The following is a 25,891-nucleotide window of genomic DNA, read 5'->3' as shown; positions in this document are numbered from 1 at the left end:
GCAACGAGAGGAGGAGGCGGCAATTTATCAACACACTATTGGTTGATAAAGACTTAAAATATGTATAACTACTAAAATAATGTATAAATGTTAAAATAAATATAGCGTCCCTACTTTGCGGATTTTCACTTATTGTAGGTGGTCCTGGAACCTAACCCCAGCAATAAGTGAGGGAACACTGTACCATTTTCTTATAATCCTGCTAAAAAGTAGAAGGTTCCTTATTTAATTATTTATTTATTTATTTATTAGGCTTGTATACCGCTACTCCCAATTTGGCTTGGAGCGGTTTACAGAAATAGATTAAAACAATACAATTAGCTTTAAAATAACAATAAGAACAGACATAGCCCTGAGTTTTCCACCCATCGAAAGCTTGTCGGAAGAGAAAGGTTTTGCAGGCTTTCCGAAAGGCAAGTAGGTCTCGGATAGTTCGAGTTTCAACTGGCAAGGCATTCCATAAATAAGGGGCTACAATCGAGAAGGCTCTCTGCCTAGTAGAAGACAAATGATAAGTCTGTATGTTAGGGACTTCAAGCAAATTTTGGTCTTCGGACCGAAGTAATCTCTGGGGTTGGTAGGGGGATATGATAATGGAGAAAGACCTTTGGAAAGGTGTATGTATGCCAGTCTAAGGCAATCACATCTTCCTCTTCCACTGTACTTTGTATTGGTTTCTCTGGATGAATACTCTAAACCAGGGGTCCCCAAACTAAGACCTTTGGGCCAGATGTGCCTCTCCAAGGTAATTTACCCAAACCTCACCCCAAACCTTAGGCTTAGGGTCTCCGTAAGTCTGAAATGACTTGAAGGCACACAACAACATCGTCATCATCATCATCAACAACAACAACAACAACCCTAATTAACTTGACTCTCTCATCCTCTTAAAATACTGGTAAGTGTATGTTGGTTAAAATAGTTCTTCATTTTCAGTATTGAATTGTTCTTTCATGTTTCTTTTGCACTACAAATAAGATGTGTGCAGTGTGCATAGGAATTCATTCATGCTTTTTTCAAACTATAGTCCGGCCCCCCACTTGTCTGGGGAATTGTGAACCGGCTTTCGGCTTAAAAGGTTTGAGGACCCCTGCTTTAAACCTTGTTGGTAATATGTGCCAGCCAGATAGCAATCATAAGAGAAACCAATACATTCTATAAAGACATACATGTACAAAGAATTACCATATATTTCCATGTGATGGATAACTCCATATATATTATCTTGTGTATGTGTCTCCACATCATCTGTCGACTTATGGCAACTCCACAAATTTCTCAAGATTTTCTTAGGCAAGAAATATTCAGAAGCACCTTTTGCCAGTTTTTTTTTCTTCTGAAATAATCTTGTAATCTTCTTTTTACTGGAGTACTGTCTGTTAGTAAACTTGTGAGTTGCACTTGAGCCCTGGGCATTTTTACCATCCAGTGACCTCAAATTTCTGAAATGCTTATCTTCCTATCTAAAACTTATTGAGCAAATCTCTGCATTTCCGTCATCTCTTGAGGAAGCAAGTACTTTTCGATTGTATCAGATTGAGACCTGAAGTGTTTTCTGTGAATGCAGAGAAAGAAATAAGCCATCACACCCCCACCAAATTCATGAGTCTAATCTTACCAACAAAGAAAAAAGGAAAGTCTGTAGTACCAATGCCACTAGGCATGTCTGTTCCCCAACTTCCCATTCAATGGGAACGTACAGAAGACTGGTTGTTTTATTAAAGCATAACACTGAATTTATTGCAAAATTTCAAGTATATCTTCTTTCTAACAAGCAATGTTTTTCTACACATGGAAAGAGAAGTACTTTAATAGTAGCAAGTATCTCCTGTCAGCTAATTCTCTATCAGGAAAACCATTTGTGAATACATCGATTGTTTTTATTTATTTATTTTTCACAGACGCCATCTCTGCTATTCCCAGGATTTCTCTGTGAATCAGTTGGGCAAAAAAAAAATGATTTTTATTTGTTTCACTGGCCTGCTGCAAAATTAGCTTATGAACTGTTTTTAAAGGGAGGCTCAAAGCACGCAGCACAGGTTGGGGGAGAAAATAAGCCTATAGCAGTCAAAATTGTTGTCTGAAATGTCTTCAGACTGGAAGGCTGAATTTATTGCACAAAACAAGTCCTTGCAGTGTGGAGGTGTGCAGTCCTGCTCATTATCCCTGGAAAAACGGGGAACCAAAAGGCACAGTAAAAAAAATTAAATTTTAATAATGCTAGTGATATTTTCTAAATCCTTCTTGACAGAAAGATTCTCATTATTTTTATCTGTCTCAGAGTAGGCTCCTTTAATGCCATCTTCACAAATGGCCTTAGCCATGATTGTTTTCTTTTCTTCATCGCATTCAGGGGAGGGAATGTGTGGAAGATGAATATATATATACAATCCATACTAAGATGCTTTTCTATCATTCAAAAAGTGCCACGAAATGTTAACATTTTGGATAGCACATTTTCAGGAACAATTGCTGTTGCTGCATATACTTGGGGGTGGGGGGGTGGGTTTACTATGTTTTGGTTTAGTTGGGGTGCTTGTTTTTTGGCTTATTGTTCAAAAGAGGTCAATTTCCTCTAGAAAAAGATGCCTCTTACAAACGGAGGAAGGAAAGAAGTCTAAATCCAAAAGTGGTCTCCAAGGTCTAATCTATCTGCTATTTGTAGCCATAGACTGATTGAAATCACAATTAAAGCAGAAGTTGTTTGGCTTTGCTTTAGAGCCCTCAGATTCGTGCTGTTTAAAGATTGTCATTTTGACTTAGCTTGACCTTCCCTTAAAGTGTTCATTTTGTTTCTTGAAAATTTGAGGAATGTGAATGAAACCATAGTTACCACTGTAGCTGAGACACCGTCATGTTTCTTCTTGTTGGGTTTTTCTGCATATCTTAATGTTAGTGAAATAGTTGTTTTGTTTGGATGCATGATTTTTGGCTTTATCATTTGTTGAGAATGCCATGTGTGTATATTTCCTCAAACCAAGAATTTTCAAAACAATCCAGAACACCTTTACAGTTCCTGGTTGGCCATGGCTTGTAATTTCAGACATGCATCTATATCTCCGGATATAGAAGGAATCTCAGTCCACCACAGCCACTGCCTGCATAATATAGAGACCATGTGTACTATTCAGAAAATAATTCTCTATTTTGAGGAGGTAACAGATGTATATTCACTTTTGAAGTCATCCTCTATTTGGAAAGCAATCCAGTTCAAAGCCAATATCGGTATATATAATCATAAAAAATAAAGCAGGAGCGCTGATGCATCATATTGAGGATTAGCACTTAGTCAGGAGATTGAGAAGGTGCATAAGCGTTTAGTCACTGTGTTGTATTTAAGTATGAAATAATTTGCATTCACTGGGGTTAGGGGCACAGGACCCCTAGCAAAATGAAAAAAACTGTGAATTTTAAAAAATCCTATTTTTTTTAACCTGGTTGAAAAATTATTTAAACATCTCTAGGTTCCCATTACAAGTGTATTGTCAACTTCTGCCGGAAGGTGACCATAGAATCACATTGGAGGACTTAGAAATACCATATTAATAATATATGTTATTAATCTAATGTGTAAATGTTAAACCCACAAATGTGGATGGCCAATTGTATAACAATCATTTTCCAGTTGCATTTAACAATATACCTTAGCATATACAAATATACTAATAGCTCCTCTCTTTTAAAGTTTTTTTTTATTATTGTGGGATGTGTATATATATATATACACACACACACACACACACACACACATACATACACATACACACAGTAGAGTCTCACTTATCCAAGCCTCGCTTATCCAAGTTTCTGGATTATCCAAGCCATTTTTGCAGTCAGTGTTTTCAATATATCATGATATATTGGTGCTAAATTCGTAAATACAGTAATTACAACATAACATTACTGTGCATTGAACTACTTTTTCTGTCAAATTTGTTGTATAACATGATGTTTTGGTGCTTAATTTGTAAAATCATAACCTAATTTGATGTTTAATAGGCTTTTCCTTAATCTCTCGTTATTATCCAAGATATTTGCTTATCCAAGGTTCTGCTGGCCCATTTAGCTTGGATAAGTGAGACTTTACTGTGTGTGTGTGTGTGTGTGTGTGTGTGTGTATACACACACACACATACACACACACACACACATATATATATATATACACACACACACACAGACATACAATCTTGATATTCCACAATCAAAATACCAGTATTTTTCCCCAATCCCGCCACTTCCCCCTTTTCACCCATGATCTTATTCTTACATAATACGAGGGTACAGAAATACTATTGAATATTTATACCTAAGTATAACAAAGCATGTAAATGTCCCCCTCTTCCTGCCTGCCTGCCTGCCTGCCTGCCTGCCTGCCCGCCCGCCCGCCCTCCCTCCTTCCTTCCTTCCTTCCTTCCTTCCTTCCTTCCTTCCTTCCTTCCTTCCTTCCTTCCTTCCCTCTCTTTTTTAGTGATATTATTTACTACTTTCTGATGAGTGACTAGCCTCAGAGAATAGGCCATAAGGCCTATATGTGTAGGACAAGAAGCATGTAGTCTCCAATGTGGAAGATGTTTCAGGAAGGAAACAGTTGTCATGATCAGTGAAAGTTCAGCTAGGATAGATTGAGAAAACAGCAACAGTGAGGATGAAGTAAGTAAGTAACTTTATTTTTCTATCCTGCCACCATCTCCCAGGTGGGATTCAGGGCAGCTAACACGGGACAAAGGCCCGAAAACAACAACCAAAGTACAACAATTAAAACATATTACAAAGAGTAAAAACACAATAAAAATGACATTTTTCAGAGCAGTACATAATCCATAAAAGCTCATTTAAAACATAAAATGAGTAACAATACAAAAAAAAATGGACCACCAATTTGGTGGAAGAGGATAGCATGGAGGGGCCATTTGAACTAAAGTGCAATAGTATGGTTATAAAGCGCTTTGGAGCAAGAGCACAAAATGCAAACATATCTTGACCATTGGGGATGGGGACAAACATCCAAATTAATTGTAGGAGGAGAAAACAGTGTGAAGGAAAGTGTATTAATTTAAATTATGATCAAAGAGGAGGTAGGTAGAAACTCGACTCCTGGCAACATCTTCACCACCTTGCTTTTTATCTCCACTGCTGCTTCCTAGACCTTGGGCTCATTACAGGAAAGGAGATTTCCCCTGAATATTAGGAAGAATTTCCTGGCCATAAGCACTGTTCAGCAGTGAAACTCTCTGCCTCAGAGTATGGTAGAAGCTCCTTCTTTGGAGGCTTTTAAACACAGGCTGGATGGCCATCTGTCAGGAGTATTTTGATTGTGCCTTTCCTGCATGGCAGGGGTTGGATTGGATGGTCCTTGTGGTCTTTTCCAACCCTATAAGTCTATGACCTGCCTTCTTGCTTTCCAATACTCACCCCTAGCTGAGACATGCCGAGCAGTTATGTTAAATCTTCACCCACCAAGCTGAACTGTGCCTGTGATTCATTTTTAGAAGAACTGAAAAAGTAGGAGGCCAGAAAAATTGAACGTAGTTAACCTGCCTAAATTGGGCCATTTGCAGGATATGTGCACTTAATCCTGCACACACATTCCATTGTTGTAGTTTCTATGGGCATTTTTGTTTTTCCTATCCATCTTGTGTTTATCAATGGTTCCTAATTCAGTTGCATGTACTGATTGTCTGTTTTTTGCATGTGTATCAATTCTAGGCTCTATCCACAAAGAGTTCTCCAAATTGAAGTAGCCCAATATTTAGTGTTAACGTAACATTCCATTCCGAACTTGGTCTGCTTTAATATTGAATGTTTGAGTTTGCCAGGCTAGAAAAACCATGCTGGAATATGTATAATTAAACTTAGGTTTCCTCATTAGCCCATTTATGTTCTATAGACTGTGATTTTTTCCAAGACTTTCATGAAAAATAAAATAAAACTGATTTATGACAGCTATTTTTTGCATGATTGTATTATTGTCAGAGCAGAGCAGAATGCCACTTGGAAGTCCCTTCATTATTCGGAGAGGAAAGTTTCAAAGCGCTTTGTATGACAAAGTTGGCAAATGACTGCTCATGTCACATATTTTGGATCATGTTACTATGATTACAAATTCTCATTACAATTGTTATGATAGCAATTAGTGATTGATGGCAGGACAGTGTTATTCAGCGCTGGTCAATCACGCGCTAAGGCCGATCTAAGACATTAGCTGAACTGTAAATGTTGTGCACTTTCCCTACTAATGAATGCAGTTTTCCCTTTTCTTAAAGAATTTGAACACAGTTGGAATGCTTGATATAAGAATAACGTATTTGATACAATGTGCTTAAAGTAGTCGCTTATCCACATTCTATCATGCTACAAATCCCCCAGAGCCATTACATTGCTAGACTTAGAGAGATGTAATTTTGACACAACAAGGGCATGCAAACAAAGGTGGTGGGAGTTAGGTTACGGTGCTGGCTTGATACCTAGTGGCCTGGAGATTATCGGCTTGACCTCTCAGATGGACAGTGGAGCTTGTAGTTCATCATTTTTCTGAACAAAGTTATCAGTGGAGCTACCCAGACATAGGTTGTAATGTGCCTACAGATCTATTTTCTGACTTCAAAACACTATCCCCAAAACAGAAGCAAAAATTCAAAAGTGGCCATATCCCTAATGGTTTTGAAAATTTGGGAATTGTTAATATTAATACTTAATATTTCATTGCGCTTTTGAATAATTACTCCCCGTGACAAAAATTAACTTACATATTTTTCTGCATTGTTCTCAGTTCTTATAATAGTTGCACTTTGTCCTCTGCCCCGAAGCACTTTATAACTTTACTATGGCACTTTAGTTCAATTTGGTCACTCCATACTATCCCCCTCCACCATCCTGGTGGCTCATTGTATTTTATTTTACTTTTACCTACTTTATGTTTTAATGGGCCTTTATGCTTAATGTTGTTTGCATAATGAGATTTTCCTGTGTTTTATTGATTGTAATATGTTTTAATTGTACTTGTTTACTGTTTTTGGGCTGTTGTCCCGTGTAAGCCGCCCCGAGTCCCTGCGGGGAGATGGTGGCAGGGTAGAAAAATAAAGTTACTTACTTACTTATTAAATGGTGCACGGAGGGCTCTAACCCCTTTAGAAAGAGACATTACCACTCCTGGAGTTTTCAAAATATAGTAACCTTACTTTGACATCAAAACCAGTGAGAGCCCCTGTTGGGTTGAATGGTAAAAATCAGCAGTTATTAAGATTTTCAACACCAAGTGCTTCCTTTTTTTCCCGTGCAAGCCATCCCATCCATCTCCGAAGACAAATTTATGGCAAGAACTTGATATATGAGCCAAAACTTCATGGACACGACTCTGTTAAGTTACTAACTGAAACATGAGAAGAAAAGATTCCGAACATCCTCCCCGGCCCAATTTTCCAGTAGGATTCCGATCTGGGTGCAAAAACATATGTGGATTCATCACCGAGGCTGCATCGAATAAACAGTTAATTCCTCTTAATATCAGCAGCACTGTGATTCATAATGCAAACTGGAAGCATCCTTGATGTTTTAGTCACACATTCCTTTTAATTTGGCCATGCATTCTTTTAAAGCTACAGTGTGCTAACTTAATAAAATGCAGCATGCAAATGCACAAGTTTTTGCCTTCAGGCACTTTAGCCATGGATGTTTCAGTGGGTGTCTCCTTTCAAGTATATATTCTTTCTTAAATTATTTACCCTGTAAACACGCTTTGCATTTTCAAAGGGAGCTCTGGGTTCCCTGTCTGGGAGATTTTGCTGAATTTTTTAGGTAAAAGAAATCCAAAGTTCCATATATTCATTAGGCCTTTTTATTTTATTTTGGTGTTGTTAAGTTGGCAGCATGACTTTTTTCCCCCTCTCTGCAGATGATGTTGCACCCCATTTCTGCTCCTTCCCTCCCCCATTTGAAATTCCTTGTTGCTTTGCCTGGAGCAATACCCACTGGCAGTGTCTGGCTGTGACAGTACAAGAGGCCTCTTTACAGATGGGCCCTGCCAATGCCAACCATTGTTCTGCTACTGTGAGCTGGTTTGATTATGGAACAAATGCTGCTGAAATCCCACCCAACCCCCAGCCCCCTCTGCTTTTCGTTCTCTTGTTTAGTGCCCTGCCTTGTTGACTTAAGATCCATAATGTGCCAACACTAAAATCTTAAAAGTTTTCATCTACTATTCCTAACCTATCACCCTTCATAGTGGACTTCTTCTTGTCCAGAAACACATGAATACATTCCCTTCCTCTGAGTCCTAACCATAGAGTCGACATAATTTTCCTAAATACATTGCGGAGAGCTTTTATTTTAGGGTTAAATATGAACTGTAATCATAATTCTGCATTATGAGCCCCAGTTATAAAGGAGTAGAGCCAATATAACATTTTCTAAAGATATGTGGAGATCATTTATTTTAGGGTTAAATACTAACTCTAATCATAATTCTGCAGAGAAGCATGTTGATAACATCCTTTGCTATTTCATGATTAATTTGTTCTGTTCAATATTGTATTCTTCTTGCTGCAATGGGCAAGTTAATTCCGATTCCTAGAAGTTGAACTTTGATATACATATCCTACATTCATACTTTAATGGAACATTTAATTAGCAGTTACAGGTGGGGGTCTGCCATGCTTCGTCCTGATGAGGGTTTTATAGAGACGGGTTTGCAGATTAAGTAATCTTCCAATCAAGTGTGAAGGCAGAGAATTAGAAATGAAACATTTGGAGGCATATATTTTTTTTCTTATTCTCACTTTTAATTTGGATGTGATGAAACACTAATAACTAGGTCAGATAGGAAGCGATGGCTTAAGAATCCAGCATGTTAGATGTATGCATTTGCCTAACTCTGCATTAGACGGAGCAAGTTTCATCCACAGTTAATCCTTTGTACATTAGCATTATGGATGCCTTGCGGCCTTCGTCCCACAAATAAAATGGTTGTCAGCACAGTTGTATTTGAGGCATGTTACTGTATGTTACTTGAGGGTGCTTTTTTCCTTCTTCCTTTAGAGTTTTCATGCTTTTTAATCAGGTTCTTTGCTGAATTTCAATTTCCCTGAGATCCTTTTTAGGACCAATGTGTGTGGCTGAGTAAACGTGCACTTTACTTTTCAAGCATTTATTTGGGCAAATACTTGGCCATCAGGTGTTGTTTTCCTAGAGAATAGCCGAAAAGAAGAGGGAAAGAAAAAGAGCGGGAGCAAGGGCACTAGCTCGCTCTGAGTTCAGGTGTTAATCTCCACGGCAAACTAATAAGAAGCAGAAGCCCCTTTAATTAGCTTTAGTTTGTTAGACCATTAAACATTTTTCCTCCAAGAGAGACAGAGAACTTTGCTCCCTTTGGCAGAGTAAATATTGCCTGTTAAGTTTGAATTAGCTGTCATCGTGGGAGAATTAATGCTGCGCTTTATCCTTTCTAGTGAGGAAGGGGAAAATAAACGAGACAGATCTTAGTTCAGCTTTAAGTGATAAATGAGGACAAAGCAGGCCATTCATCTCCTGCTAGCAAAGTGGACACAAGCACTAAAGCAGTTTTGCGGAAGACGTGTCAGCAAATGTGATCATTTTGTAACCTGTCAGGAGGATAGAGAGCTAGTCCTTTTAAAGTGTCACAGGGGAGTGTGTTTGTCTGATGTGACAGTTTTCATCCATCCATTTACTTTTTTTTTTTAAGGTGCTGGAGCAGTGGGGGGCCTGGTGAGAAAAGTAGGCAGGGATCTGAAGTTGGTTCAAAACTGCATCCTTCCACACTTCCCCTTTCCTGGGCTCTGTACATCCCAGCCCCTCCCAATGTATTTATTTATTTCATCCCGAAATGTGCAGTTTCTCAAGTTGCTCCTGACACGAAAAAAAAATCCCGAAACTTTCACAACTGCGACGTTTTCCATTTACTACAAGGAAACATTTTGTTTGGTCAATTATCAACCATGCTAGTTTAATTCCCATGGCCCAGCCTAATAAGCCATGTTGCGTCTTTTTCTACAGCCCATTATTTCTTCGTTTAAATGGCTTCGGAATTTATTTTTTTAGTTTTTACACAAGACTGAATGAAACTTTCTGTGGTTATTTTCTTGTCCCCATCTGAATCTCAGCCAAAATGTTCCTGCCATGTAATGGTTTGCATTAGTTCTCTGTAGGGAGATCAAAGTTTTAAAAAAACTACTTTAGATTAAAGCCTAGTCTTTTCTAAAAACTATATTGATTACTACCCGGTTATTCTTTTTTAAAATACATTTCACATCACTCAAACTGAGAAAGTGATAGCTTTTATCCCGACAGAATAAGAGAGCTACATCTCTAGAAATGGTTGAATAATAAGAGATGATATTACTTCTTGCATCTTCATATTATTACTAATTTTTCCATTTTGCTACCTAGCAGCATAATGCTTGTCTTATTACCTTAACTGAGTCTATGCTGCTGAGACAAAGAAGGCTTGCAGAATGTAAGCGTCACAGTTTGACACTTGCTTCTTTATAATGTATCATCTTTTTGCTCTTAACTATCTTTATACTTTTCCCTTGGTACTTGGTGAAGATAACTACCTTGCCAACACAGATTTGCCATCCTTGAAATCTTTTTTTCTTAATAACAGTATCTGTTCAAATTAGAGAACTTTCTCTTTCAACGAGAAACCAAAATATAACTATTTGAGTAGATCCGTAAGAGTTTGCAATACTTTGTAGACGTACAACCAATTCCTTTCTTCTGTGCATAGCATGACAGCCTGTATTTTTATTTCTTGCTTTTCAAATCTGTAGGTAAATTATGAAATTTGATACTATGCATTTAAAATGCATGTTGTAAAGCCCAACTTTGCAATATGAAATGCTTGCTGGTCCAGGAACTGACCACTAGATTTGATGCCTTCAACTATTTTTGGCTATTTTTCAAGGCGGTTGCTTCAAACCCCTTTTCTTCCACATCAGTAACCATCATCCTGTTTGGGATGGGAAGCCTTGTTGTTGTTTTTCTGAGCAACAAGAGGTGGAGAGATGCATAATGTCACATCTAGTTTGGTCCCCAGAGACAAAAATAACAAGCATACAGAAAATAACCTTACAAGCAATATTTTAGTTGGTAACTTGCATGGAAAAGCAAAGATCGGTGAGTTGTATCAATCTTTTATTGCCTGGTTCACTTTTACCACTTTGACTTCTCCCTTTGCTTCTCTTAGGGTCATCCAGAATCGGATCTTGGTAGTGATCTTGGGGATCATCGTCTTCTTGGCAGTCGTGATGATTGTTTATTTCACTCTCAGACCACACTGATATCTTTGTTCTTCCCTAACCAGCAACAAGCCTCCAGAGTAATTAAGACAAAGTAGCCACATGAATCATTCCCTTCCATTGAAATGGTTCTCCCTTTTAAAAACCTGCAATTCAACTCTGGCACCAGTAGCATACTCGTATTTTGTCTTACTGGCTGCATGTACCGATAATATTGTTCTTTGTTTTCAAGAGTGTTACACCGAACAACTGTTCTGGGTTTCCCATATTAACATATGGAACAAACATACATAATTAAGAGGTATAAAAATCGAATGTGTAATTAGAATAATAAATCCCAGGCCAGGTTTTTAATGCTGAAAATTGTAAGACTTGACTTGTGTGGAATTAGTATTTAAATCTCTGTCAGGATGGACTTTTAGGCCCTTTAGAATAGAAGTAAGCAAATTTCAAAAATGCACTGAGAGTATTTGTGGCTTAATAGCTATTACAGCTACAACCCAGCAAAGCAATGAGCTATTGTTTCTAATAAACATATCACTCTTTGACAGGATGGGTTGATGGCCTCGGTCCATCTATTATTGTAATATGATCATGTTTTCTGATTTTTCTAACTTTTTATCTAACAATGTATATATTCTCATCTGCAGCAAGTCCTGGATTATGAGGTCCATTTCTTTTATGGTGTTGTCCTATGATCATGTTACTATGCTGTTAATTTTGCTCTGTATTATTGTGTTCTTAATGTATGTAGAATTCAAGGGAAGAACAGGCTGCTTAAAAAACATATAGAGAATCCTTCAAGGTCATTTCTGAATTCAACTGCAAAACAATAATAGGATTTAAAATTTGAAATATTGTGATAGAATAAATATAAATGAGATTCTGTATGCAAAATATTTGGAATGAATCATATCATATAAGGTTCCTTTTATTTAAATGAAAATGATATTGTCTGGTGCAAACCTATAGGGTTATATCTGCTGAGCCAGGGATGGCTAAAGAAACAACTGTATAAACATTTGATATATCCAAGGCAAGTAAGACAGACTTCAATTTGCCTTTCTTTAGCACTGTCCCAAGTGCTATTATTTGTGGTCTCTGTTTTCCAGTAGAGTTTTCAACATCGCTGTTTTAGACAATGGCTAGAATTCAGGTTGGGACATGCATATGTATGTGGATGTGATTTTCAGTCCTACAGTGGTTTCATACTCCTGTCCCCTCCATGCAGCACCCAAAACCCTACTGTCGACCTACTTTAAAGCCCCAAAGCTGCCTCATACAGGCATTCAATGCTATTCAATACAAACAGCCAGGAATTGAGAAGCATTTTGCAGTCCCCTACCCCAAGCACAATGATTTCAGAAGTCCTGAGACCTCTAGAGGACTCCCACGAATCTCAGTGCTGATGTGATCAATGTGTGTCTGGTTAAAGGAGAAGTTAAGCAGACCTTTACTAAGCCTGAGCACCTGGGAGCATGAGAGGAATAGCCAGAAGTCACAGCTGACATTTCTTAAACAGGGTGTATCCTGTTCAAGGTTCACCTTTTATGGATAAATGTAACATAAATATTAAAAGAACGGTGTGATTCTTACATTAAAATAAAAATCAGAACTGGGTGATAGGGCAACTAAAAAGCAAGAAAAGTGTTGTATAAGTGGGCCCTTCCATTGAAAGACATGGTATATGAAATAGCCGTCACATGAGAGAGACAAACAGAAACATATACTCAATTCGTAGAATATGTACCACAAAATCAGAAGGCCTCAAATTGTATCCAGTTACTATGGTTCACTAGCATGGGCCCTTCTCTGTCTGCTTTTACTTGCTAATAAAAACTGATAGAAATTTAGAGGCTCTATAGTGGGCTGTAGCAGCACTGCTTTGAGCACATGCTGCAACTTCCAGGTATTAGGAAAAAACTGATTTACATGATTCTCAATGTCTTGGGATACTGAGAATGATAAAAAAAATACACCATAGAATCTTGGATGTTGCCCAACATACATGCAGTGTCTTCTTATCTTAATTTACTTTTAATCAATAAACTCACATTGCAATATCTAAGTAAGGAGAAAGGACGAGTAAAGATGGATAAACATAGGCCATATGAAGTTATATCCATTCAGTCTAGACCAGGCATGGGCAAACTAAGGCTTACCTCAGTCCCTCCTCATTTTCCTTGTCTTCTTGGCATAAGGACACAGTGGCTCGCTACATCCTTATGTAGAAAGGACAGGGAAGAAGGCATGCAGCAGCTGAGAGCCCTCTGGAGCACTCTCAGCCACCACATGCCTCACCCTCCTCCCTGCATAAGGATGGTGTGAGTAGCCCCATTCTTATGAGGATGACCAGGGCTCTGCGCCTCCCCCTCCCAGCCCCACCCTCTCACAGGCCCTGTCCTTATGCTGAGAGGGTGATCCGAGGAAGTTATGCAGCTGCCGAGAGCTCTCTGGAGCACTCTCGGACATCTCCTATCTCACCCTCCTCCTGGCATAATGCTGAGAGGACAGCCCAAAGATTAGAGGAGGATTGGGGCAGTCGCCGCATGTCTCGTTTTCCTCCCGGCATAAGGATGGAGTGAGTAGCCCCATTCTTATGAGGATGACCAGGGCTCTGCCCCTCCCCCTCCCAGCCCCACAGGCCCTGTCCCTCCCTCCATCCCACCCACCACATGACGGGCTGCTTTCTCCCGTAGCCCAGCCCTCTCGGGGCAGTCGTTGCATGTCTCGTTTTCCTCCTGGCATAAGGATGGGGCGAGTAGCCCCATTCTTATGAGGATGAACAGGGCTCTGCCCCTCCCCCTCCCAGCCCCACAGGCCCTGTCCCTCCCTCCATTCCACCCACCACATGATGGGCTGCTTTCTCTCGTAGCCCAGCCCTCTTGGGGCTGTCGTGGCATGTCTCATTTTCCTCCCGGTATAAGGATGGGGCGAGTAGCCCCATTCTTATGAGGATGAACAGGGATCTACCCCTCCCCCTTCCAGTCCCACCCTCTCAAAGGCCCTGTCCCTCCCTCCATCCCACCCACCACATGACGGGCTGCTTTCTCTCATAGCCCAGCCCTCTCGGGGCAGTCGTCGCATGTCTCGTTTTCCTCCTGGCATAAGGATGGAGTGAGTAGCCCCATTCTTATGAGGATGACCAGGGCTATGCCCCTCCCCCTCCCAGCCCCACAGGCCCTGTTCCTCCCTCCATCCCACCCAGTAAGTGACGGGCTGCTTTCTCTCGTAGCCCAGCCCTCTCGGGGCAGTTGTCGCATGTCTCGTTTTCCTCCCGGCATAAGGATGGGGCAAGTAGCCCCATTCTTATGAGGATGAACGGGGCTCTGCCCCTCCCCCTCCCAACCCCACCTTCTCACAGGCCCTGTCCCTCCCTCCATCCCACCCAGCAAGTGATGGGCTGCTTTCTCTCGTAGCCCAGCCATCTCGGGGTAGTCGCTCATGTCTTGTTTTCCTCCCGGCATAAGGATGGGGCGAGTAGCCCCATTCTTATGAGGATGAATGGGGCACTGCCCCTCCCCCTCCCAGCCCCACCCTCTCAAAGGCCCTGTAACTCTCTCCATCCCACCCAGCACGTGACGGGCTGCTTTCCCTCGTAGCCCAGCCCTCTCGGTTGGGCCCAAAATGGGGCCCCAAGGCAAAAAAGTGTGTCTCTGACTGGTCTAGACTAATGACATTCTAACCTGCTTTTAAATAGATCTGGAGATTGACCTATCAATGATGTTCATGCCATTCCATTTTTTGGTCCTGCCTTTCCCTCCTGAGAAATCCATGTTTAATCCACGTTTAAAGCTCTGAAGCTATAAGGTGGCCACCAATGCTGTAAAATATTTGAATCTCACATCCTCATCTATTACTTGTGCAATAAAAATATTAAGACAAATGATTCAAATGCTTAATAAGAACCGTAATTTTACCTCCATATGTCAACAAAGGGAGCCAGCGTGGTATGGTGGTTTTCAGCATTGGGCTAGGACTTTGAGAGACCACAATTTGAATTCCTGCTCAGCCATGGACATTCACTGGGTGCCTTTAGTATGTCACTCTCTCACCCTAAGAAGAAGGCAATGGTATAAATCATGACATAAATTGGAGTCAAATCAAAGACACATTACAAAAAATGTTAACGGAAGATTTTCCTAATACCTTTTAAAGCTCATCACGTGGACTTCCTTGCAAAGATTATGAAAGTAGGATTTCTCAGCCCTTACGGAACAAACAAAACCATAAACTATGTGAGGGAATTCAGACGATAGGCAATCACCAGAAGGTCATAAGAATCTTGTTGCTTTATCCCACCTTGAGTTTTAAAGAACACAGAGTCTCTGTTGGCTTTCATGATATCCCTATTCAAACATTAAGGAATGGAATTTGGCCCTAAACCTGTTTACCATCCAGACACAAAGAACTAAGTGAAATCTGTTGATGTAGCCGACTCAAATAAAACTTGTATAGCTTTTTGAAGAAATTCAAGATGAGGAGATTCACCAGAGAAATGCTGTTTATTGAAAAAGGTTAGGGCACGCATGTCTTCAGATAAATCATTTAAGTTGTGTAAACAGAACAGTAGCCTTTACCATCTTAATAATAGGGAAGGACTGAGTTCATGGGATCTGGGCAAATGGGGATGAGGAAGAAGCCTGCTAGTGTTTAAAATTATGTATCAAAGCAGGTCAGAAGATGTGCATTTTCACAAATCCTTTGTTCTGATGGCAACAACTGTAAATATAAACCTGAAAGAAAAGAAATATTAAACTCTGTTAGTTCACTTGTTGTTTGTGATGGTTTGTTATTTATCTCTCAACAGCAGTCATGAAATCTGCAGTAATTCTGACTCGCCTTATGTCCCAACTATATCACCCATCATAATCCCGAGATGCGTTTTTGTTGTCTAGTATTCCAAAACCTAACCACAAAATCTCACCTCAACACAGCCATTGAGGAATGCCAAACAATGATGTTTTAAACAATGATATATATTTTTAATTTCTACCCTTTGATTCTCCCTTCCCCTAGCACTTCTCCCCTATCGCTGGAGTTACGTCTTGCTATCAAAATGCCATCTGCATAATATTCTGATAAATTCGTGCCTCTTGCGTAAACATGTTGTGTTTTACACACACACACACACACACACACACACACACTTCTGCTCGTTTTTCTCTGAAGGGCTCACAATCAGCATCACTTTGGAACCTCAGAACCATTCAGTGAAATGTATTTGCACAATAACATTGAGGTTAAGTTGCTCCCATTTTTAAGATTTTGACTACATAAACATGGAAGCATTGGATGAGACAAACTACTGTATGCACAATGTATAAATGGGGTAGGAATATACCCCATATTCCTAGCAAGATGTCTATTTTGAAAATACTCATTGCTTCACATGACTGACCTATTTGTAGAAGGCAACTGTGAATCCATGTGGCCCCTGTCTATTACTGGACTGTAGCTCCCAGTATTCCTCACCATCATTTATACTGGCAAGGACTGCAGGGATATTCTAGCAACATTTGGAGAGCCACAGTCTTCCCATCCATGACCTCTGGCATTGGGTTCATGAATGAAAAGGCTTTCCAGGTTCTCACTAGATAGCAGATGGTTTGGCTATGCATTGAGTGTAGGCACGTTGGCATGTAATGCATGTTGAGTGTCCTTTATCCAGAAGGCTCGAGACCAGAATATTTTAGGTTTCAGATTTTTCCAGATTTTGGAATACCTGTATAATGGAATGGCGCTGAGCAGACACCAAATACATCTCTCCACTCTCCTCACGCTCTCACGCAAGCACACGTATGTGAGAGGCGAGGGTATACCGTTTGATTTTAGATTTCCTTTTAAAATGATAGCTGCCAACAACCTAAAATGTCTTTAGGATTTTTGTTGTTAAATGTGTCTGAGATAAGTTTCTCCCATTCCCTGCCCACACTGTTTCTACCCCTGGCTCCCAAACTGATGTTCACTATGAGGCTTTTCTGTGGTATTTTATTGTTGTATTTCTGGAACTTTTATTAAGGCTTCTTGATGGAAAATATACACTGTAGAGGCTTTTGAAAATTGAAAATAGAATAAAAATTTATTTTCTCAAAAACAGGCAAATGATTATTTCAGAGAGGTACATTAGCATAAACGGTTACAGACGATCTCCAGCTTAACTTAGTTGTATGTTTCAGATTACTTCACTTAGTTTCAAACAGTTCCAACCAGGGGTCCTCAAACTTTTTAAGCAGAGGGCCGGTCCACAATCCTTCAGACTGTGGAGGGGCCGAATTATCATTTGAAAAAAAATGAACAAATTCCTATGCACACTCTTCTTCTTCTTTACTCGTTCAGTCATTTCCGACTCTTCGTGACCTCATGGACCAGTCCACGCCAGAGCTCCCTGTCTATGCACACTACACATGTCTTATTTGTAGCGCAAAACAACAACAACAATGAAAGAACAATACAATATTTAAAAATGAAAACAATTTTAACCAACATAAACCTATCAGGATTTCGATGGGAAGTGTGGGCCTGCTTCTGGCCAATGAGATAGTCAAGTTAATTAGGATTGTTGTTGTGTGCATTCAAGTCATTTCAGACTTTGGGTGAGCTTAAGTCTAAAATTAATTATTTATTCATTTACTACATTTATTTATTACATTTATATCCTGCCCTTCTCACCCCGAAGGGGACTCAGAGCAGCTGTATGTACATACAATATATTATATTATTAGCATAGCACAATATTAGCATTATATATTACTATATTAAACTACACCACTATACTGTAATATTAAAGTGTGTTAAAGCGCTGAGCTGCTGAACTTGCGAACCAAAAGGTCCCAGGTTCAAATCCCGGGAGCGGAATGAGCGCCTGCTGTTAGCCCCAGCTCCTGCCAACCTAGCAGTTCGAAAACATGCAAATGTGAGTAGATCAATAGGTACCGCTCCGGCGGGAAGGTAACGGTGCTCCATGCAGTCATGCCGGCCACATGAGCTTGGAGGTGTCTATGGACAACGCCAGCTCTTCGCTTAGAAATGGAAATGAGCACCAACCCCCAGAGTCCCCCCCAAGAGATCCAAACTGCCTGACCTAGCCTGTCAGTTTCCACAGCTTTCAGTTCTCTCTCACACACACACACTCCAAACTCTTCTCCAAATCCCACAACTGAACTGCCTGGAGCTCTTTTTTTCTCTGCACTCTAAGACTTGGCTCCTCCCATCTGCTCTGGCTGGCCAATCCTAGGAGCCTCTCTCTAATCTCCTCCTCCTTTCTAACCATACTCAAGATGGCTGACTAGCATTCCTCTACAAAATTGATGCCTGCCTCACTCACTGTTACCCAGGCTTCATCCCAGGCCTAATAGGTAAGTTTCACTATAACCTGTATTTGCATATGCACACATAATGCGATATCTTGGAGATGAGACCCAAGTTTAAACATAAATTTGATTGATGTTTCATAAACACTTTATACACCTAGCCTGAAAATAATTTTATACTGCACAGTAGAGTCTCACATATCCAACATAAACAGGCCGGCAGAACGTTGGATAAGTAAAAATGTTAGATAATTTTACAAATTAAGCACCAAAACATCATGTTTTACAACAAGTGTGCCACTTGTTTGGGAGCATGACTGCACTTGTGTTGTTGGACATGTTTGCTGCCTAAAGAAACAGCTGTGGATCCAGGCAGGAGGCAGAATATGTTGGATAATGCAGAACATTGGATAAGCGAAGGTTGGATAAGTGAGACTCTACTGTGTTTTAGTAATGTGCATGAAACTGTGTGTATGCTGTATATACTGAACCAACAGAAAACAAAATACAGTAGAGTCTCACTTATCCAGCACTCGCTTATCCAACGTTCTGGATTATCCAACGCATTTTTGTAGTCAATGTTTTCAATATATCATGATATGTTGGTGCTAAATTCGTAAATACAGTAATTAAAACATAACATTACTGCGTATTGAACTACTTTTTCTGTCAAATTTGTTGTATAACATGATGTTTTGGTGCTTAATTTGTAAAATCATAACCTAATTTGATGTTTAATAGGCTTTTGATTAATCCCTCCTTATTATCCAAGATATTCACATATCCAAGGTTCTGATGGCCCGTTTATTTTGGATAAGTGAGACTCTACTGTAGTCACTTTCTCAGCCATCCATGTGGACACGTTTGGATTTTAGAATACAGTAGTCTCACTTATCCAACATTCTGGATTATCCAACGCATTTTTGTAGTCAATGTTTTCAAGGCATTGTGATATTTTGGTGCTAAATTCATAAATACAGTAATTACTACATAGCATTAATGTGTAATGAACTATTTTTTCTGTCAAATTTGTTGTATAACATGATGTTTTGGTGCTTAATTTGTAAAATCATAACCTAATTTGATATTTAATAATTTTTTCCTTAATCCCTCCTTATTCAAGATATTTGCTTATCCAAGGTTCTGATGGCCCGTTTATTTTGGATACGTGAGACTCTACTGTAGTCACTTTCTCAGCCACCCATGTGGACACGTTTGGATTTTAGAATAAGCCTGTATTCCATTATTTGTTTACCTAAGAAATCAGCCTATTTGCAGATTGTCATCTTACTGTTTATACCCAATGTTGGACAGGTTTTCTGCTCCAATATGAGTTTTTAGGATTAGTGTGGCCCAGATACTAGCCAAATTAGCACTAATCTGGTGCTTCTTCACCTGTGCTAAATACAAGTAAAAGAGCAAACACTGCCATTTCCATCAGAGCTCAGCTTCTGACTTCAACTGAACTCATTTGTCACATCTTTAGGAGGTCGATGAATGAATCAAATGCATCCAAATGTAGCCATCAAAAAGTAAAGTGTTCTCTAACATTCCAAAGCCTTTTATTGAATTATGACAAATTACGGCGTGCATATTAACAGGCTCTTCTACAGTGTGTTAAATTCATATTTGCTAAACAGTTCCGCGACACAGAATCACTAAACTAATTCTGCACTGATGCGGAATCAAACACAGTTTAATTAAAGATGCTTAAGTTTTAAAGAGTTTTTAAATGCTCTACGTTTTGGGAAAAAATATCAGAAAAATGTAGCCTGACTGACGTCAGTTCCCATCTCTGGGATAGAAGGCCATTTGGTATTCTGTTTAAGGCAGGCTGGATTGTCTTATTTTGCAGCCAGCTTGGTGGGGGGTTTTCTTTGCTGCTGCTTCAGAGCACGGAGCTTCAAAGGCTGAAATTAATGGTGAACAAAATTGTGCGGCTCTGACCATCCCATGCGGGGCAAACCCATTGAGGGTTATCATTAAGTAAAGAAATAAAGAAAAAAAAACCCTGCCAGTTCCTTATAAAAAAACCTCATCAGATAATGACCTCAATGATTGGGTTTTCATTACCAAACAGCATCCCGAGATGTGTGTGTGTGTCTGCCCCGCACATACACACACACAAAAAAAGCAACTGTGTGTGTGTGTGTGTGTGTGTCTCCCCTCTCTGTCTCTCTTCTCCCCCCTCCCCTTTTTTTGCACATCTTTTCTTTAAACCTGTCAGATCATTTCAGTATTTCAAATCCGAGGAAAACAGCCTGCCTGCTGCTGTATTTGAAGTTGTAATGGTGTCAAAAAGTCACGACTGACTGACAGCCGTCAGTCCCAGAGGAGCTCATTAAATCATAAAAACTTGACAAGGAAATAATTGAGCATCACTGGCAGCTTGGCGCCTGTTTAGACGTTTTTATTTTCTTTCATTATTAGTCTCCACCATTACGTTCATTAACAAATTGCATTAAACAAATGTTAAGGGCTAATGATTTGTTTATCGCGGTTTTTATTATTATTATTATTATTTAAACATTAGCTGCGTCATGTGGTACCTCAGCAGCTTCATGCTATCATCTGACTGAATATTTTTTTTCCCCACTCAGAGCTCTGGGTACGGTTGGAATATGAAATAGATTATTCATTACCCTCCTCTTTGCCACTGATTTGGTTTCATGTAGCGTCTTCCACAGAGAAAGATGAAAACTTGTCAAAAATAGGTTATATCTTATTCTAAGGGCAACAATAGCAGCAGGTACAGGCACACTTTAATATTTAATTAAGGTTGATGTTAACCCCTTTAAATGACTTTAGCTGTGAGTTATATTCAAGTGCAGAGGAGAAAAATAATTGTACTTAATTTGCAACCTGTACAGTCGGCGTTTGCTTTTAAACTTCCTAGAAATGTTCACACACAATTTTAAAGAACAACCATTTTTTGAAACACATAGTTCTTTATATGGATACACACAAAACAAACACCCTTTCCTTTTGTTTCTAAACATCCCACTGAAAAATCTGGAGAACATACTGGCGATGGAAAGAGTAACATGTGAATCCCTGAGAACTTTTGTGGTTGTAGTAATAAAATTCTGTTACTCACGACAGCCTGTTAACAGCTCGGCATGTGTTTCTGAACAAGGAGAGTTTTGTTTCAAGCAGCTGCAAATAAGTGCCTCTTATTTTAGGATGGGGGGTGGGCGGCAAGGAAACATTTATGTTTGATTGGGGATCTCCTTGCATTGCCCAGTGATGGTATCTGAACAAAATGATTGTGATACACAAATCTAATCTGGATTGAGAAACAGCTCTAGGCAAAAATCTAAGCACATTATATGAGAAAGAAGAACAAAATGCAACCACTCTCGCGTATCTGGTCAGTTATCTTCAAATACCTATACCAGATATACCATCCCCCGATGATGCAATGGGTTAAACCCTTATGCCGGCAGGACTGATGACTTAAACGTTGTGTTTCTGTCCTGAAGGTTGATGGTTCGAATCCAACCTGGAGAGATGAGCTCCTTCTATCAGCTCCAGCTCCATATGGGGACATGAGAGACACCCCCCTCAAAAGGATGGTAAAAACATCAAAACATCAGGGCTTCCCCTGGGCAACATCCTTGCAGACGGCCAATTCTCTCACACCAGAAATGACTTGCAGTTTTTCAAGTCGCTCCTGACATGAGAAAAAACAGATACTGACTTTTGTCTTACTCAAGGCCAGGTTTTATTCTGTTGGCTCCAACATCTATGCCACATATATTGAGAGCACACCATATTTCTAAGATTGAGAGTAGTGGTTCTCAACCTGTGGATCCCCAGATGTTTTGGCCTTCAACTCTCAGAAATCCTAACAGTTGGTCAACTGGCTAGGATTTCTGGAAGTTGTAGGCCAAGACATCTGGGGATCCACAGGTTGAGAACCACTGATTTAGAGGATCCAAGTTTTCTATCTATTCAACCAAAACTTCCATTGTTTCCCGTGGCTGCTGCTGTAATGCTTTGGGCCACTGATGCTCCTCCATAATTGAGGCAATGTTTCCAAAGCATGGGTAGAAATTTTGGGGGGTAAAGAATGCAACAAAAGGTAGATTAACAAAGCAAACAGCAAAGAGGGTAGAAATGTTCCATCTCATTGAGCAGCTCAATGATAAATCCAGCAGTATCAATATAAACAATTCATTCTTCCTTTGTTTCAGTGCAGTGTATGTTCAATGTTGGCCACAAAAGCCTGTGTTAGACTAGATAATGTCCTAAAATGTGTTGCCTCCGCTGTTCAGAACATCTATATTACATACCACATCAAAAACTGTAACATTGGTGGCCCCAACTATGGATAAAGAAGTCCAAAACATTTCAGGAATGTGGAATTTATTCACATTGGCCTTTGGATTTGGCCAGGGAATGCAATTCTAAAAACATCATACCGTGCACATATTTTTCTGTCTGTGAGAGGTTCTCTTCATCAGCTACCCAACTCAAATACAGCTCCCAAATTGGTCTTAAAAGTTTCCAAACTTTAAAAGTGCTTCCAGGGTTTGGAGAGCTGGGAAAAACTACTAACTGTGATGGCTGGGGATTCTGAAAGAAGTAGTGTAAAAAAGTAATTTTTCCATTCTCCAAGTGTTGCGACGTGAAGACTATCTTCTTAGGCCCACTCACACACCAAAACTGTAAATAACCTATTTTTAAAGTAAATAGAAATTTAAAAAGCACTTTAGGAGAGAATAAAACTTCACAGTGGATGAAGGGAAAATGCATACACACTTCTAAAACGAACAAACAAACATCCTGATCTTTCTTCTGCATAGTGGTAAAAATGCTGTAGTAGTATATATAACCTACTACTCAAAGCAAACTGTAAATTAAGACTCCTCAGACTATAAACTGAAATGCCTAATGTATAAGGTTTTGGGTTACAGTAGAGTCTCACTTATCCAACATAAACAGGCCAGCAGAATGTTGGATAAGCGAATATGTTAGATAATAAGGAGACATTAAGGAAAAGCCTATTAAACATCAAATTAGGTTATGATTTTACAAATGAAGCACCAAAACATCATGTTAGACAACAAATTTGGCAGAAAAGGTAGTTCAATGCGCAGTAATGCTATGTAGTAATTACTGTATTTATGAATTTAGCACCAAAATATCACGATATATTGAAAACTTTGACTACAAAAATGTGTTGGATAATCCAGAACGTTGGATAAGCGAGTGTTGGATAAGTGAGACTCTACTGTATATCAATCTGGGTTCATGAGGACAGGGGAGCCATAACCAAAAAGGCCCGTTCCTAAGATACTACATATCCAATTTCAGGTGGTGAGGCAAACCAGAAGAGGGCAGCAGCCAAACAACTGATACAGCAGGAAACTGTCCTTTAGGAACTTCACTTCCAAAACCTGAAATACAACAGACATTTTGAATTTGGTAGATACTCCTATTATGGCCACATGGTGAGATACATAATATAAATCTGTGAGAACCAATCAAAGCTGGTTTAGTTTTTAGACGGTTTGGAAAGAGTCCCACACAAAACAATACAGTATTTCACTCTAGTTGTTACTCCCAACATGGATTAATAGGATATTACTGTCCAGTAAACTGTGGAACATACTGGTTGGCACTAGACATTATAAGGATGCATGGATGCCATGAAAACAACTTCCATAATTTTGTCCATTTTTATAGTTCTGTAATATAACCTGGCATGTTCAGAATTTCTCGCCCATCTTTCCACTTCATTGGCTGTCAATTATATTTTGGAAATACTAATAGGTTACAAGTGGAAGCCAGTGTGGTGTAGCACTTTGGGTGTTGGACTACAACTCTGGAAACCAGAATTTGATTTGCTTGGCCATGAAACTCCTTGGGTAAGTCATACTCTCTCAGCCTCAGAGGAACACGAAGGTAAGCCCCTTCTGAACAAATCTTGTCAAAAAAATCCTATGATAGGGGCACCTCATAGTTATCATCAGTAAGAACATAGTGAAGGCATGTAGTAGTAATAATAAGTTACTAAAGTGCGGCTGGTGGGAACGAGGGACAGGGCCTTCTCGGTGGTGGCTCCCCGGCTGTGGAACACCCTCCCCAGAGATATATGGCAAGCCCTAACCCTTTTGAGTTTTAGAAAAGCCTTAAAAACATGGCTATGTGCTCAGGCTTTTAACGAATAAATGACAAAGACGACCCAGACTGATGTATGGATATTGGATGAACGGATTTTAACCATATGTTTTATATTTTATACTGTATTTAACTGTTTGTATTAGATTTTATATGCTGTTTGTTTTTAATGATGTGTCGGCATCGAATTGTTGCCAATTGTACACCGCCCTGAGTCCCTTCGGGTGAGAAGGGCGGGATAGAAATATTGGAAATAAATAATAAATAAAGGCCAGCATGGTGTAGTAGTTTGAGTGTTAGACTAGGGACCTTATCACATTGGCTATTGGATTCACCATGCATCATAGCGAATCTGCAAGGTTGAGAAGGGGAGCATGGAGAACCAGTCGTCCACGCCACACATTGCACAACTCACTGCTGGCCTCATCCCTTAGGGCAGTGGTTCTCAACCTTCCTAATGCTGTAACCCCTTAATACAGTTCCTCATGTTGTAGTGATCCCCATAAAATTATTTTCTTTGCTACTTCATAACTATAATTTTGCTACTGTTATGAATCGTAATGTAAAGATCTGATAAAAAGGTAAAGGTTTCCCCTGACGTTAAGTCCACTCATGTCTGACTCTGGGGGTTGATGCTCATCTCCATTTCTAAGCCGAAGAGCCAGCATTTTCCGTAGACACCTCCAAGGTCATGTGGCCAGCATGACTGCATGGAGCGCCGTATCTTCCCGCTGGAGCGGTACCTATTGATCGACTCACATTTGCATGTTTTTGAACTGCTAGGTTGGCAGAAGCTGGAGCTTAACAGCGGGCGCTCATTCCGCTCCCTGGATTTGAACCTGGGACCTTTCGGTCTGCAAGTTCAGCAGCTCAGCGCTTTAACACACTGAGCCACCAGAGGCTCTCTAAAGATCTGATATGCAGGATGTATTTTCATTCACTGGACCAAAGTTGGCACAAATAACTGATATGCCAAAATCTAAATACTGGTGGGGTTGGGGGATTGATTTTGTCATTTGGGAGTTGCAGTTGCTGCTCTCCCCTCCCCACTTGGAGGCTCAGAAACAGTCCTCCCCTTGACTGAGAGGCTGGCCAGTCATAGCAGAGGAGGGCTTTTGGTGGGAGGATTTGCTATCTGTTTGCAAAAGGAAAGAGGGCAGGTGGAGAGATCTTCAACCTTCTCTGCCAAAGGGATTC

The 25,891-nt window shown here is 39.9% G+C and overlaps 1 protein-coding gene across 6 annotated transcripts in view; it reads left to right on the top strand.

The window, feature by feature from the left end:
- The window catches only part of vti1a (vesicle transport through interaction with t-SNAREs 1A), a 381,072-nt gene that overhangs the window by 323,044 nt on the left and 32,137 nt on the right, over positions 1-25,891 (top strand). For 4 of the 6 annotated variants that reach the window (XM_062975757.1, XM_062975753.1, XM_062975758.1 and 1 more), the window contains one exon: positions 11,204-16,026. The exons of 1 other annotated variant lie outside the window; for it this stretch is intronic. Coding sequence is in view for 2 of the 5 variants with exons in the window: in XM_062975753.1 (XP_062831823.1) it covers positions 11,204-11,297 (94 nt within the window). In the remaining 3 variants the exon portion in view is untranslated. Of the gene's footprint in view, positions 1-11,203; positions 16,027-24,346; positions 24,442-25,891 lie in introns of those variants that run through there. One more of the 6 variants, XR_010004453.1, reaches the window with a different exon arrangement.

The sequence above is a fragment of the Anolis carolinensis genome, chromosome 3, assembly GCF_035594765.1.
Source record: "Anolis carolinensis isolate JA03-04 chromosome 3, rAnoCar3.1.pri, whole genome shotgun sequence".
NCBI classification, from domain to species: Eukaryota; Metazoa; Chordata; class Lepidosauria; order Squamata; family Dactyloidae; genus Anolis; species Anolis carolinensis.
Note: the sequence above shows the minus strand (reverse complement) of the source record. Positions and strands in the feature narration are given on the sequence as shown.